The 16,648-nt window shown below is 29.6% G+C and overlaps 1 protein-coding gene and 1 pseudogene across 1 annotated transcript; one reads left to right on the top strand and one right to left on the bottom strand.

Annotated features, from left to right (window-relative positions):
* The first annotated feature begins 357 nt into the window (after nucleotides 1-357).
* Nucleotides 358-2,898, top strand: LOC128040627 (L-type lectin-domain containing receptor kinase IX.1-like; annotated as a pseudogene).
* A 2,698-nt stretch (nucleotides 2,899-5,596) lies between these two features.
* LOC105779911 (gamma-glutamyl peptidase 5) lies at nucleotides 5,597-8,371 on the bottom strand. The gene is made up of 4 exons (XM_012603910.2): nucleotides 7,895-8,371; nucleotides 6,275-6,430; nucleotides 6,015-6,182; nucleotides 5,597-5,935 (listed from the first exon to the last, which is right to left on the bottom strand). The coding sequence occupies exons 1-4, from the start codon at nucleotides 8,204-8,206 to the stop codon at nucleotides 5,834-5,836; spliced, it is 738 nt and encodes a 245-aa protein (XP_012459364.1). The 5' UTR covers nucleotides 8,207-8,371; the 3' UTR covers nucleotides 5,597-5,833.
* Between the last annotated feature and the right edge of the window lie 8,277 nt (nucleotides 8,372-16,648).

The raw sequence follows: 16,648 nt of genomic DNA, 5'->3' as shown, positions 1-16,648 counted from the left end.
GATATTTGTAAATTCTAGATTATCCAAATCCACATATTTGTCTTAAAATCCAAATTCAAAAAAATCCAACTTTTATTATCCAAATCTGAACCCAATTAAATAGCAATATTGGTCAGTAAAATTTCTGAATTTAACATTTTCAACCATACGTGGATTTCCAAATCCTCAAAAAAATTCGAACCCAAAAAAATTAAAATTTAAAAATTAATATAAAATCAAATAAAAAACTAATTTATTTTACATTTTTTCATTTTAAAATTAATATCCGAATCTGATAGTCGATGGTTGACGATGCCTGACCGGTGCTAGACAATAGTTGGGAAAGCTTGAGAGTCGAGGGTTGGGGGATAGCCTGACATGGCTATGGTAGTTGTAGCCATTGTTGGTGGCATTTCTACTTTACTCCTAGTTCTGGGTCTGGTTTGGTTATTCTGTAGGAGAGAAAAGTACAGTAGGATGAGGGAAGATAAAGCCATGTCTGTCAACAGAAAAATGGAAATGGTGACAGCAGCTAGGAAGTTTTCCTACAGGGAACTCAGGTTTGCAACTAGTAATTTTGCCGATGAAGGGCTCCTTGGAGAGGGAGGTCTTGGGAAGGTTTATTTAGGCTTCTTGAGTAACATCAACTGTAGTATTGCTGTCAAAAGGAAAACTCCAAATTCTCACCAAGTGATTAAATGCTAAAGTTACATATTTTATGTAATTAAATTGGTTAATTTATGAGAATGCACCACTAATTTTGCCATATTTATTGAATTTTGTGCAGGATTGCAATTTGGGGCTAAATAGAAGAAAAAGGAAACAATTGGGCCAAATTAAAGAAAGAAGCAAAGAAGGAGGGCCAAAGTAGAATTTTTCCAATATTAATTAGCTGAAAATTTTGTTGACTTAGTGGGGGAGATTATTTCGGGATTTATTTTATTATGGGATATTTTTCCTTAATTTCCTATGACTAGTTGGCTCCTAATTTAGTAAATCCTCTAGTATAAATAGAGCATGTATTGTTCATTTATGAATGAATCAAAAATATTAAGTTCTTGTCTTTCAATACATTCTGTCTTTTTTCACGTAGTATTGTTGTTTCTTTAGTTTCCTTTCCTTCAATTTTTAATTTCCAGTAGCTAATCACCAAATCAAGCCATTTGCAATTCCTTTTTCAATTTTTTTTTCCAAATAGTCAACCACCCCAGTTTAATATATTCCAACCCCCATACTCAATCACATCACCCATCTTTTCACCATTCCTACCTTATTTAATTTATCAAATACCAACATGCCCCAAACCTTAGCCAACTAAACCTATTTTCAGCTTTTGGCCGAAATTAGCCTCGTCAAAACCCGTGAGTTACGAACCCGAGCCATTTAACTCCTAAAATTCCAGTACTTATTACTTCTCCGGATTAAGAGTATGATTTTGTCAACTCATAAAGTCAGATCAACACTAAGTCAAAAAAGACATCGTTTGGTTTAGTGTGGTTAAACGTACATTTGGAATTCCAAAAGGAACGTTTCTAATCGGTTTTCTGTGAACACATTGGCGTGCCAAGTGGAGATTGCTGTTTGGTTCCGTCAAGGGAAGTAGTAACCGGATTTAAATGTCCCACGCGGTTGAGGGTATTGGTTCGAGCTAGGCTCTTCTAGAACGCAAAGCTGCTGGAGTTCTAAATCACGAACATTTCGTGGTTGTTCGATCGGTAAGAATTAGTTATTGGACGTTCCATAACTAATTTACACAAGGAAGAGTTGGTGTCCGAGGCATCCTTGGTAGCTATAACTAGCTTATTGGAAAAGAGGAGTTCATCCAATTTCGAGAATCGGTTCAAAGACGAGGAAAATTCATGTCTAAAGCTGAGCTCATTCTAATTAATTTCCTTAATATTTATTTCACGGTTTTTATTATTCTGTTTTCAACTTTTACTTTTGACGTTATTTTTCTGTTAATTTTAGGTTTTCAAATTTTTATCCCCCCAAATGTCTTGGGCACGACAGCTACCCCGACATAAATCTGGTCAAGCGAGCAACAGCAGTTCTGATAAACCGGTCTCGAGGATCGACCCTATTCCCCCTCATCGCATAATTTGCAAACTAAGGTGTAGGTTTATATTGGTGGATTCGACACCCATCACCAAGGAGTGAAAGAGTAGAATCAGAAGTTACAACTAGTGGCAGATTGAGGCATAGGAATTTGGTCCAACTCATCGGTTGGTGCCATGAGAATAAGGAGTTCCTTCCAAATAAGAGTCTCGATTACCATCTACATAGAGAGCCATGCTTGTTGACACGGGATACATGGTATAAAATCGCCAGCCATGCTTGTTGACACGGGATACAAGGTATAAAATCGCCATGGGAGTGGCCTCAGCGTTGTTCTATTTGCAAGAAGAATGTGACCAATGCGTGCTGCATCGAGACATCAAGTCAAGCAATGTTCTGTTGGATTTGAGTTTCAATGCCAAGCTTAGTGACCTTGGGTTGGCTAGGGTTGTTGACCATGGACAAGGGTCTCAAACAACTAAGGTTATGCTCGGAACCGGCGGTTATATAGCACCCGAGTGTCTTGACACATACAAAGCCATTAAAGAATCCAACGTATATAACTTTGGTATTGTTGCCTTAGAAATAGCCTCCGAAAAGAAGGCCATTGCTTTAATCGAAAGGAACGGCCAGAGATTCAAAACAAAACTGGTGGAATGGGTTTGGGAACTATATGGGAAAGAGAGTCTTTTTGATGCGGCTGACCCAAGATTGTCTGGCAATTACGACATGGAACAAATGGAACGGCTGCTGTTAGTTGGGCTGGCTTGTGCTCACCCAAACTATTTTGACCGCCCATCGATAACGCAGGCAGTCGACATCCTTTCTTTCAAAGCAGCACTGTCCATGGAAGCCAAGGAGTGAGTTCTTGGTAGTTAACTTCTTTGTCAATTTATTGTTTTCCAGTTTTGATGCTTTGTTACATTACATCCATGGTTTCTACACTTTGTGTATTGTTGTTTTCATTGGCTATGAAGATCACTATTTGTCTTGTACTTCTTAGATTAAAATAGTCACTTTTGTTTGTCTCAGATTATATTTTAGTCACTTATGTTTAAAATATTACGTTTTAGTCATTTATGTTAACATGTTGTAACATTTTAGTCACTGAGCGTTAATTATTATTAATGGGTAACGGTAAGCTGATGTGGCATATTCAATCATCATTTCAAATGAAAATCTTAGGTTAAATTATACAATTGGTGCCTATATTTTTTTCGTTTTGAGTACTTTTTTTCTTTTACCGTTACACCGTTAACGGCAATTAATAGCTCAGTGACTAAAATGTTACAACACGTTAACGTAAGTGGCTAAAACATAACATTTCAAACATAAGAGACTAAAATATAACTTGAAGAAAATAAAAGTGACCATTTTGATAATTTGCCCATTGTTATGATTTTCAAAGTGTAATAATTGCTTAATTATATCATCATAGCCATAGCTGTAAACTATCTTCCCTCTTAATTTAATTATTTTTATTATTTTTAAATGTAATTATTTATGGGAGAGTCTCTACTAGACCTGTCCATTGGCTGGGCCGGGTTCGGGCTGGGCCCGAAAAAAATTTTCGGCCTGCCTCCTAGGCCCGAACCAGGCCCGGCCCAAAATATGGGCCTGAAATTTTGTCCAAGCTCGACCCGGGAAAAATATCATAAGCCCGAGCCCGGCCCGGCCCATTTTTTAATAAACATTAAAAAATTATTTTAAAAATAAAAATATTTTAAAAGTATTTTAAAATTAAAAAATAAAAATAAAAAATATATATTTATTATATTCGGGCCGGGCCAAAAAAGTGGTGCCCGAGGCCCGGCCCGTTTTTTAAACGGGCCTCGTTTTTTTGCCCAAGCCCATATTTCGGGCCTATATTTTTACCTGAACCCTCCCATATTTCGGGCGGGCTGTCGGGCCGGGCCGCCCAGCCCATAGACAGGTCTAGTCTCTACTCAGTTCTTCTAATTTCAAGTTATTAAAGAATGGACCAACCAAGTCCCTATACTTTTAAAATAATTAAGGGTGTTAACAAAAATCATTCAAAATAGTGATAACATTGATGAAGATGACTAAAATAAATATGATAATTAATAATAAAATTGTACAGGTAGTGAATATTGATTTGTTATAAAAGCTGACATGTGGCTTTTAAAAGAGATATTTTGATTTAATTAATTAATTAACTAAAAAAAAGGGAAAATTTTAGAGAAAAAAGTCAACTAAAATGTTTCTTTATTTAATTCAAATGGAATCAATTTGTCGGCATGATGTTTAGGATGTCCGCCACTTCAAGTGTGGTCTAAGTTTAAGTTGTGCTAGTCGCGCTGCTGTTTAGGGTTTTGTCCTCTTCTTATAATTTACCCAAAAGAAAAAACTTTTACTCAATAATTATATATTTTTCACTTTATTTTGTTTAATTTTATTAAATAGAGCCAATCATATTTTATTTATTTTCTAAAGTAATTAGTAAATTAAAGTAAAAAAAACACACAATTTTAGTTTTTTTACAATATATTAATATTAGATGCATGTATTTTTTTGTAATTAAAATTCACTTTATATTAAAATTAATTATTTTATTGTATTCTAGATATTATTGTTCAGGTAAACAATCAAAATAGTCATTTTTATTTACGTCAGGTTACACTGTGGACACTTATGTTTGAAATGTTAAGTTTTAATCACTTACGTTATCGCGTTGTAACATTTTAATCATTGAGCCATTAATTATCGTTAACGGTATAACGGTAAGCTGATGTGGTACGTTAAATCATCATTTCAAATAAAAATTTTAGGTTTATCTGGCCATATTTTTCCGTTTTGAGCAATTTAATTTTTTTCTTTTATGTTTTTTTTCTAACTTCCCTTTTTTTTTTCCTTTTTTTTTCCATTCTCTTTTACTTCTCTCTCTGTTTTCCTCCTTCTCTATTTTTTTAACGTAATTTTTTATTTTTCATTTGTTAAAACTAGTCTCTATACTTTTATTTTTTTAACAATTTAATTTTTTGGAGTGAGGCAAGCTTGTGGACTAGTTTTAACAAATGAAAAACATAGAAAAACTACATTAAAAGAAATGAAGAAGGGAGGAAAACAGAGAGAGAAGCGGAAGAGAATGGAAAATTAAAAAAAAAAGTGAAAAGAACATAAAAGAAAAAAAATTAAATTGCTCAAAATGAAAAAAAATAGGGATCAATTGTAGAATTTAACCTAAAATTTTTGTTTAAAATGATAATTTAACGTGCCACTTCAGCTTACCATTATATTGTTAACGGCAATTAAAGGCTCAGTGATTAAAATGTTACAATACGAAAACGTAAGTGATTAGAATGTAACCCGAAACAAACAAAAATTACTATTTTAATAATTTACCCTTACTGTCAATATCATGTTAAATTTGTGCCGACATACATGTCATGTCAAAAATTTGGATGATTTCTTTTAATATTGTTATCAATTTTACCAACTTGTTTCTGTTCTAAAAGTACTTAATATTAGAGGAATTACACACCAAAAGTCCCGGAATGAAATTAGAAAGGTGCTTATAACATTTAAAGTTGGAACACTCCAATAATCACAATAAATTGATTTTGATGATAATGATTTTAGATATCAAATTTAAATTTATTATTTCAAAATTAAGAATAGAAAACCAATTATGAAAAAAATATAATTATGAATAATTGAATATTAATTTTTCTTGGAAATCAAAATGGATCATTCGAAATCCAAGTTCTTAGGCAACCCATGTCACTTCAACATATACTTCTTCAACTTCAATCTTCTTTTATTTTTTTGTAAATTTGGATCATAATCTACCCTTGAGGAAGCTGGTGCATAGCTTCTTCCATGCATCTTTATCAGGCTCCACTTTCCCCATATTTGCTTTCAAATCATCAGCATATGAGTCCTGCATTTGATACGTAAAACCCTTCAAAATCTTTTTATTTATTCTTCACCATTCAACCATTAAATAACAATCGATTTACCGCAATGAAATCGCGTTGGCTGAGCCGATCGATGAGGTGAACAAGAATGTCTTTAGTGTATTCAGGGTGACCTTGAATGCCCATGATATGATTCCCATATCGAAACATCTCGACCCCAGTTTTCTCGGACCATGCAAGCACCTCTGCTTTCGGCGGAAGTTCTCGGACCTATGGTAGTACATTAGAAGGGGAAAAAAAACATTAATTTAAATCTCGAAACAATAGATTATCGAATGTTCTTCTTGGTAAAATCGACAAACCTCGTCACGGTGGCACTCGATGATGGAAAGAGTGGTTGGGATTTTCAAAGACGAAAAGAGCTTTGATGAAGATGATGAGAAATGAATGGTTGTGACACCAATGTCCCAACCGCTGATGGCACGGCCTGTCTTTCCTCCCAGTGCACGGCTGAGAACCTTATGATAGTTAAGAAAAGTGAACATTTAGGTCAAAGAAATCATATTACATTGTATGAATCATATGGAGAAAATATACGTGTGGTGCAATTGGTGGGAAATTCAGAAAATTTCACAATTTTTTTCTAATTAGATCAATGATTATTAATTCAATCAATTCAATTAATTAAATTAGATTTAATCCATTCATTCACTAATTCAATTGATTTATATCAATTCCTAAATCAATTCATGGAATTTATTTCTCTCCATCAGTATTCAGCCAATGAGCTGTGAGTCCAATAACTTTGCGGCTGACAACAAAGGCAGCTTTTGTTTAAATCCATATGCTGAGACTGCCAACCAGTTCCTGAGTTGTCGACATTATCATACATTCATTCATATATATAACCTCTAAAGTTCCTAGGGTCATCCATAATTTAATTAAGGTTAAATATTTCTGCTATTAATTCCCTGTATTTATAAAAGTTATGAATTTCGTATATATTAGTTTGGTCATTTTTAACTTTTATATTTTTCGATTTTTAAAATTTTAGTCCTCACTCAACAATAATTATTATATTCGGGTCAAATTAGAGTAAAAATAATTTTATACAATGCCTAACTTATTTAAAAAATAGAATTTAAATTTTACCTAAATTTATTTTTCTAACCTACTTTTATTCAAATCCTCCCATTCAATTAACTTTGTGCGACCGGACTTCTAGTAAATAAAACAAAATGTTAATTAAGTGGTGAATAATGGGATTTGGTGAAGACAGAAGAAAAAGGCAAAACAAACATAACCCATGTGCAACAAATGATTATTTTCTTTCACTTCACAATTCAGGTTTGGCCTTTGGCCTTTAGTGAAAAAATTTATATTCAAGTTTTAAATAAATATTACTTTTTTATACCATTTTTGGAAAAAAAATTATCATAATAAAAAAAATAAACAAAGGTCTTTGGCTTTTGGTTATTTTTTGCACATTTTAACCAATGGTTCACACCATACAAATTTCATCATTTAAGCCTTTCTGCGGCCAAGAAAAGTGGCATAAGATTGAAAACGTTGGTCCATAATTAAAAAATAAAAACCTCCAAATTAGATGGAAAGTATGTCAGTACACTATGGTCTATGGACCACTCAATTTTTAATATCCCCTCATTAATATAATTGATGGATACTGTGACCAATAATATTTATTAATGTATAAAACTACTTATAATTTCACTTCAATCTATAACTGAGATAATAATACGTTTTAATATACTCGAACTCACGTCATATTGTATTGACAATAATATCTATATCAATCGAGCAAAAACTATATTCTTATTAAATAAATGAAATGAATAATAATATTAATAATACGTTATAAATATTAATTTTTACGTGCATAGTATATGTATCATAATATAGTAATAATAAAGGACTAGAGAAAATAATTAAATGTTAATTACTTAAAATTAAAATATACCAACCTGGTGACCGAAGCAAATCCCGAGGACTTTTTTATTCAAAGAATCCAACTTTTTCAAAAGCGAAACCAGCCGACATATCCAAGCGTCATTGCCGTGCGCGTCATTGCAACTCCCCGTTATAACGAAGCCATCAAAGCGGTCAACTTGTTCGTCGTCGGGGAACTCACCGTTGGCCACCCTGAACACGTCCCAAGTCTCGCCTTCCTCCGCCAGCATTTCCACGAAAACGCCGTAGTAGCCGCCGTACCTCTTTTTAACGTACTCGGAATCCTCAGCACACAGAAGAACAGCAAATCTCTTCCCACCACCCATTATATATTATCTCCCTTATATCTCTATAATCAACAGAGTAGGGTTTTAATGGGAGAGAAATGGATGGAGATGTTGAATAAGGGTTTCTTTCTTTTTGCTTTGCTCTTCTTCTTCTTCTTCTTCGTCTTCGTCTTTCTCTTAAACAACTTGTGGGAATGTAGAGTTTATTTGGGATGTCTTATAAAGGAGTAAGGTGAAGAAATTGGACATGGTTGGTGACTTGAATTACATAAATAGCCTTATATCATTAAAACTATTCTTTATTTGTTTATAAAAAAATCTTTATTCTATACTAATTACCATGTAAATCAAATCATTACTATATATTTGGATTACATTTTGATTCTTTTATTGAAAAATAATCGAATTAATTTTTATATATTTGATGAAAGAGTAAAATAATTTTTCTATTGTTAAATATTTATTTTAATATTTTATCATCGATTAAGTTTAGTTGAGTTGACATCATTGTTATTGTAACATACACATGATCACGTGTGTTAAATCACGCTTAACCACGTATTATCCTTTGATTTGGTGAGTTATAGGTATTAAGAATTATTTAACAATATTTTATATGTTAGACATAATAACAAACTTAATCATCAACTTTTAAATCTTTATTCAATTTAATCCTTCCATTTGAAGCAAATTTTCCAATAAAAATAAGTAAAGTTGGGAAGTGACCAAATACATTGAAGATAAACCTATTTCTCTTGTTTTGGGCATAGCATTATTGCTAGAGTACTTCATTTTATTGTGCGTTTATATATTGATTTGTTAATTTGCATTAAATTAGACAGTTAATTGCTAATAGATTGGTATTCATGATGTGAGCCTAGCAAATTAAAGATAATTATGCATGTTAGGATGGACTTGTATAAATAATGAAAAAAAAAAGTAAAAAAATTAACACAAATTTTATGTAGAAAATTCCTTCAAAGAGAATAAAAACCATGACAAAAGAAGTATTGACTTAATATTAATGGAGTAGACAAAATGAGAGTACAAAGATAATACAAAACCCAAACCCCAAATACAAAACTCACACCCAAAGCTCTCACAAAAAGGGTTTCACAAAGTTCTCTCAAACTCTCACCAAAATTCCATATGCAACTACATCTTGTCGCCTTCAAAGAAAAGTCATTGCTGATTGGCGTGTCTAAATTAGGGTTACAAAGACCCTTTAAATAGGTTCAATACTAAGGGCTAAAATGACTAAAATAACCATGAAATAATCAGAGTCCAACTGGAAGAAGAGGTCTTGTCGAGTTATACAAAACGTGGTTGCATAACATCACGAATCGTCATGACGTGCCAACTCTCCTTGTCACGACGTCGTCGCCACATCCACTACCAAAAACTGTCACGCCGTCCCGGCGTCAGGGACCTCCTTGTCCCGACGTCGGGCCTGTTTTGACTTCGTCGGTTGATATGTGTCTGTTTTTTTAATATTTTACTATACCTTTATAGGGCACTTAAAAATGTCTTGATCCTGTTTATGGAGTCTAAAAACTCCACTGACAGTGTACTAAATAATTTTTCAATATAAATATAATAATTACTTTTGTGAAATTTTTAGTTTCATTCCTCTTTTCATATTAAAAACAACTAATTCCTCTACAACAAGAAATTGATAAAACATATAAATAAATTATCATAATTAGGTTCAATGGTGGTTGAATTGAATTCATATGATAAAATCAAGGTGTAATAGCAATAAATTTATTAAGTTATTATACTTTTATAATAATAAAAAAAGACTAAGGTCTTGTTTGGATAAGTCATTGAAAACTTAAATCAAATGAAAATTAATATTTTTGGTGATTTAATTTTTAAGCACATTTGATCATTCAAAATAAAATAAATTATAGAACCTTTTCAACAAATAAGTGTGAAAAATAACAAGTAGATACGGATCTTTTTTTTTTTGAGCAAAAGTAGATAAGGATCTATTTATCACTTAATATGGAATTTTTCTCAATTTTTTATTTTATTTCTTTTAATATTATCCTTCAATTACTTTACTTTTAAAATTTTAAAATTGCATTTAGCAAACATACTAATCACATTCCACATTTAGTTTTAACAAATATATCAAATAAATTTTATAAATTAATTTCAGTACTTAATTTTTCAGTTTATCAAACAACACCTAAAATGTTAAAAGAAGTAAACTTGTAGAAATAAAAACTCTATAACAAGGATAATATAGTAAAATTTACTTTTAAGTAACCTTATATTCTGTCAACTAAGCACTTGAATCTTACATTTCAATCAAACAAACCAAATGAGGTAAACTTACATTCTCATAATTTTATTATGAAAGGTAATCTGAGATTTGATGTACCAAATACATTCTTAAGTGTCTTACATGTCAGAGTTAAATTAATAGATTATTATAAATTTTTTAATTTTTAAATGACAAAATAATATTACATCAACAATTAAATATATATATATATATATGTATTGTCAAGCCGACATAATAATTGTTGATTCAACTATATTTATCAGTACTATAATTGTCAATAATAAATTTCATTAATTAGAGAATTTAATTGATGCAATTTCAAATTTGAGAGTCCAATTAATTGTGTTTTTCGTTAAGGCTTTAAGCTTATATTTAATATTACTTACTCAATTAAGTTAATTTTTTTTATTTTGAGATTCTCTTATTTTCATTATTTTGGATTTTCATTTTCATTTTCATTTTTGAATTTTTAAAATTGTTAAAATTAATTTTTTTCTTACATTTTTATTGAAAATTTGGAAAGCTTTTATAGTTTTTGAATTCTTTAGAATTTTTATATTTATTTATTAATTAATTTTGTTGTTTTTAAAATATATTTATTTTATATATTTTTAAATTATTTACTATTGTTATTCTCCACTGAGTCTCATCTCAATTATTTTAATTTTTTTCATTTTTATAAAATTTTAAAATATATATATGTATACATATTTGAATTGAGTCCCACTCAATTTTGACTATATAAAATCTAAAATTATATAACATCTAAAATATACATAATTCTTACTGATTGAGTCTTAATTCAATTAGTATGAATATTATTGTCAATACTGAGGACATGGGTTTCGAATGTGTTGAAACGCATTATCTTCCTATTTATAGGTTGGGGAAAGGTTATGAATAATTTTAAGCATCGTGTTAAAAAGAATGATATGATAAGAATCTAATAGATTATTCAAATTATTTATATAATTGTTTTGTCCCACATACACGATGTGGTACAATCTATTGAATTTAAGATTTTCATAGATTCTGTCTGGTATCTAAGTCTATATATTAAGAAGATATATTGTATTATTACCTGAAAAAGGAAGATAATTTATTTTAATAAAATCTGACTCAGTGCCACTAATTAATTATCAAACATTTCCCATAGATAAATTGTGGTCCAATTCCCAAATAATAATGATTTCGTCCACCCAAAACCATGCACGTTTTCTATATGCAGCAACTCGCACTCAAATTTATTACAAAATAATATTTGATAAAGAATATAAATTATTTTTATAGTCATGAAATGTTATTATTGATCTGACATTAGGTTAAAATATGTTGTTAGTCTTTATATTTGATAAAATTTGAGAGATAAGTTTTTTTTATTTTCTATTAATTTAATATGTTTATTTTACGTCAATCATATAGTTAAAATTTTCTTATAGGTAAAAGGATTTAATTTTTAATTTTTTAAGTATGTGGACTAAATATTAAATTATATAAAATTACAGGGACTGTTTTAACATGGTGAAAATATCAAATTGATTTAAAATCTTATTTTGCATGCAGTATAAGACAATAGTCGAGAGAGTGAGTACGTATTGCGTGTGCAGCAAGAAAAAATAGGTGCTTCGTTAGCAGTGGACTCACGTGCACAAAATAGCACATGGGAGCACTGCAGGTGTGCAGATAAGATATTCATATTACTGGCTTTTTCATAACGTCAATACAGAAATTCGATTTTCTTCGTTGGAAAAAATTAATTTTAATTTATTTATTTATATTATGTTATATTATATTAAGGGGTTTACTAGATTGATGTTACTCAATTAAAAATATTAAAAATTATTTTTTTAATGTTTAATGAATAGTAATTTAGGCTTATATGTCCACTAAAAAATTGAATTTAAATCACATATTCACCTATCGATATTAGACTTCATCATAGGTCAGATCAAATTGTATTTAGATAAGAATTTTTGTTTCTTAAATGGGTAATATAATTTTTGGTCGCTAAATTTAGTAATTAGGTCTATTTTGGTACTTGTATATTTTTAGGTTCAATTTGGTATTTGAACTTGGCAATTAGATCCATTTATGTCATTGAATTTGGATTTCGTTGAGATTTGATGATGTGATCAGTGCTCCCAAAATTTAATTGAAGTAGGTCGGTTGGACCGAGATTCGACCGTTATACTAATCTAAACAAAGGGGGTGAACTGAATGAATTGGAAACTGCTTGAAATCGGTAAAATCAAAAATTGAGACAAACAAGTTGAATCGCTAAAATCTAGTTAACTGATTGGTTGGTCTTAAACACATTAGTATTGATGGTTTTTTTGTATCGTTTATGTCTATTTTACAATCCATGTTTAGAGTTCGTGATTGTCCTTTCAACAATCTCTTTAAATTTTAAATTTACACCTGGTCTAAAAAGTATACTGTGATTAATCACTACACCCGGCACTTGTTGGTAGTGATTTTTTTATTAAGTTAAAAAGAAATGTCACATTTTATTTATTTTATTACTGTACAATACACGTGACCAATTCGATTTTGTTTGCAATATAGCAAATACTGTTTTTCATTAACTTATTTTAAAGCATTTCCTTGCCAATTACGATTTAGTGCACCGCACGCATCGTTAATGACCAAAATTATTATTGTTTTGGCCATAATGACCCAAATTATTAATATTTTTCTCTTTTCTTTTTTTAGAAAACAACAACGTTAAATGATTATATTAAACTAATCAAATCCGTGTAAAGCCATTATTATCGAACTGCAAAGTCCCTTGAACTAAATTTAATGGGTCCACAAATAACAATAAATCCAATGTACCATTATTTAGGTACTTAGCCATCTGATCAGTAGCAATATTTTAAGACTTTAGAATATGACGAAATCTTATCTTTCAATTTCGTCTGAAAAGACAATTAATTAAACCTAAATCCACCAAATTACTATTGACAGCTCCACCAATTAGCAGAGTCTCCATTAGAAGTACATTATCACATTACTTCTAATTGCCTAAATCTTTTCTTTTAAGCTATATGCAATCCTTTAAGCATGGCACGCGCTTCAACTCAAAAAATCGTTTCTCTGTCAACCACCATTGAAAATCCACGCAACCATTTCATATCAACATCTCTAAACAAACTTTAAAATTAAAAGAAAAAATTTAAAGAAAAATATAATGGAGACCTACATTAGGGATCTTGTCGTCTTGGTTCAACCACAATCGGCCAACGATGGTTTGCTAGTCACATAAAATTTCGGTAAATTTAAAATTCAAATATTAATACGCTGGTTTTAGCATGACTAGTAAAAATGGAAGTTTGGGTTTGGAATATTTAGGTTCAAGACTCATCATATATAATTATTTGTAAGTTTTTGAGTCTTATCATGTGTAGGTTTAGTTCTAATTTAGAATCTTCCCATTATTAAGGTATGTTTGCATTGTAATTGTTTAACTTTACAGTTCTTACTCTATTTGTGTTGAAATAAATTGATTTTATATTTTATGCTTACTCGAACACGTATTTTTGCTTTGTACTTATAAACATTTTTTTAAAAATTTGAGTATTAATATTTATAATTTTTCGGGACAACTCCAACAAATAGGTAGTAGCCTTGGTCCCTAAATGGAGAATTGTTAGTTTAATCCTTCAAGAATTATAAACTTGTAAGTTAATATAAAGTTAAGATTACATTTTGATTTCACCAAACATTTATAATTCAATTCTAACACCTCTAAAAAATCAAACTATTAGTTTAATATAATGATAAATTTAGATTTTCACTCATCCAAAACTTCTTTATACTAAAAAATAAAAATAAAAATAAAAACCTTAAAGATGCTAACGAGCATTAGGTGTAGTAGTAAAGCATAAAAACTGCACTAAGTGGTTGACAGTGGCCAAGGCCTCCTAAAATGGGAAAATAACATTTTTTGCCCATTAAATTTTATAAAATTATAAGTTAGTAAATTGTTAAATTGTACTTTAACCCCAAATGATAAAGTTGTAATTTAATTTCTTAAAATTATAAATATAAATTAATACAATGATGAAATTATTATTTTTTTTGTGAAAAAAACCTATACCTAACAGTTAGCTACCCTTCCATTCCAATAACTTCCTAAAAAAGTCCTATGATTAGAGTTATTCTTCCTAAATAAATCTCAGCTATGTACTATGCAATATTGTTCAGCCCAACTTATTGATATCTTAATGATTTCCAAAAACTTCCAAGCTAAATTTTGAAAAACAAAAAAATGCCTACTTTTCTATATGTGCTAGACTGACAACCCAAAAAAGAGTAGGTTAGAAGACCTGAAATAACATTAAAGAAAACCTCAAAATACACAACTTAATTCTAACCGCTCAAAAATAACATTAAAAAAAACCTTGAAATAATGTTACTTAAAAGAAATAACTATAAGCCGAAATATAAACAGAAAAATCAACAGCAAATTAAAAAAAAAGGAAGAAAAAAAAACCCTTAATATGTGGGAAGGTAATGCGTAGGATAGGTCAATTACTTGATAAACACGACATTATTGCTCTAATGTGACAAAATCTATTGAACTGTTTAACGACAAACTTTTATCTTTATTTATTTTCCATTATCTTTTTTGTTTATATAGGGATGAATTTCTTAGTGGAAATTTTCGTTGTCAACCTTACGACCAACTTTATTCGCTTTTTTGATGGGTTGCTAATTAAAAGAAAATGGAGCATGTCTATTTTGAGGGCCAATTTAAAATAATTTTTGTGTGGAAAAAATATTAAATTAAAAGAAGATTGGGTTTAAAAATGTGTTTAAAACTATTGATGTGATGTTGGGAAAAAATTATTCAAGGAGTTGAAATGTTTAATTACTAATTTAGTAAATAGTAAAAAGAAAAAGAAAAACATGTTAGTAGAATTTTCAAAATGTTATATAAAATTCTTGGGAATCTGGGTCAATATAGGAATGTTTTCTGAGACAAAAATATGCTTAAACAAGCTATTTATTTTAGAGAAAAAGTATTTTCTCAAGCTAAAATTAATTCAAAATCATTTTTTTATGAAATCGAAAATTTTAATTTCTCTTCAAAATACTTTTGAAAATCATTCATAAACCAAGCCTAAATTGAAATTCTCGTAAAGTTTTTCTCACCCACCAATCATAAATATATATATATATCGTTGTATCATTAGAACATTCTTGTTTTACAAGCGATTTTAACACACATTTATATATTATAAAAAATAAGTTAAATATATTTATGTCTATTCATACTTAATATTTATTTAAATTAATTTAATTATGTATTACTCGATTGATATTAATATCATTGCAGATTTGAATAGATATAAATAAGTAATTTACTCTTCATGTCAATATAATTAATTGATGAGAGATTTGAAAATTTAAGAATAGTTTAATTTTGACTTTTGAACTTGGATTATTTTGATTTTTTTTGGTCCAGTTGATACTTAAAATTATTAGTTTTTTCATTTTGGTCACTGAAATTGAGTTCTATAAAAGTTTGATAACGTGACAATTCGAGATTGTGCCACATCAATTAATTTTAGTTAAATTATTTAAAAGTAGGAAATTCAAATTTGAAAAAAAGAAAGAAAGAAAGAGTAACATTGAATCTTCTCTTTCAACCAAAGTTTTTGAACCGATCAAGTCACCAATTTGTTGGGTCTAATTGATCTGATTAAAAATATTAAAAATCTTGGCTCAATCAGTTTAACTACCAATTCAGCTGTCGGTTCAATTGGTTTGTACATATTTCTAATTTAATTGGTTCAAAAACACCTTCTAAATCAGTACCTAACTAATTCTCAATTCAACTTATTCGACTGATCAATCCAATCTAATTCAAATAACATTGAGTAAAACATTAAAAAAAATAATACCTTGAGTTAAATATGATTACGTGTAACATACCATGTCATAAATTTGAAGCTAGAAAAATTCATATACTGACCAGAGTTAATTAAGTTGAAAAGAATATTGAATATGAATGAGATTAAAATAATAATTTTATATTTTTAAAATTTATAACATATCATATTTGATATGTTATCACTAAAACGGAGAGATCCATTTATATTCTTTTATATATTTTTTACGATTAATATTTTAATAATTCAATCGTTGAATTTATTGATATAATTATATTTGTCATGCATGTA

The sequence above is a fragment of the Gossypium raimondii genome, chromosome 4, assembly GCF_025698545.1.
Source record: "Gossypium raimondii isolate GPD5lz chromosome 4, ASM2569854v1, whole genome shotgun sequence".
Taxonomy (NCBI): Eukaryota; Viridiplantae; Streptophyta; class Magnoliopsida; order Malvales; family Malvaceae; genus Gossypium; species Gossypium raimondii.
This window is presented reverse-complemented; position numbering and strand designations above follow the sequence as displayed.

Excerpts from the sequence above, each read along its gene's own strand:
- LOC105779911 (XM_012603910.2), bottom strand. The coding sequence starts at position 8,206 with ATGGGTGGTGGGAAGAGATTTGCTGTTCTTCTGTGTGCTGAGGATTCC. Across the intron at positions 6,431-7,894 it reads GGATTTGCTTCGGTCACCAG|GTTCTCAGCCGTGCACTGGG; the intron begins GTTGGTATATTT and ends AACTATCATAAG. Across the intron at positions 5,936-6,014 it reads GCCAACGCGATTTCATTGCG|GACTCATATGCTGATGATTT; the intron begins GTAAATCGATTG and ends TATCAAATGCAG.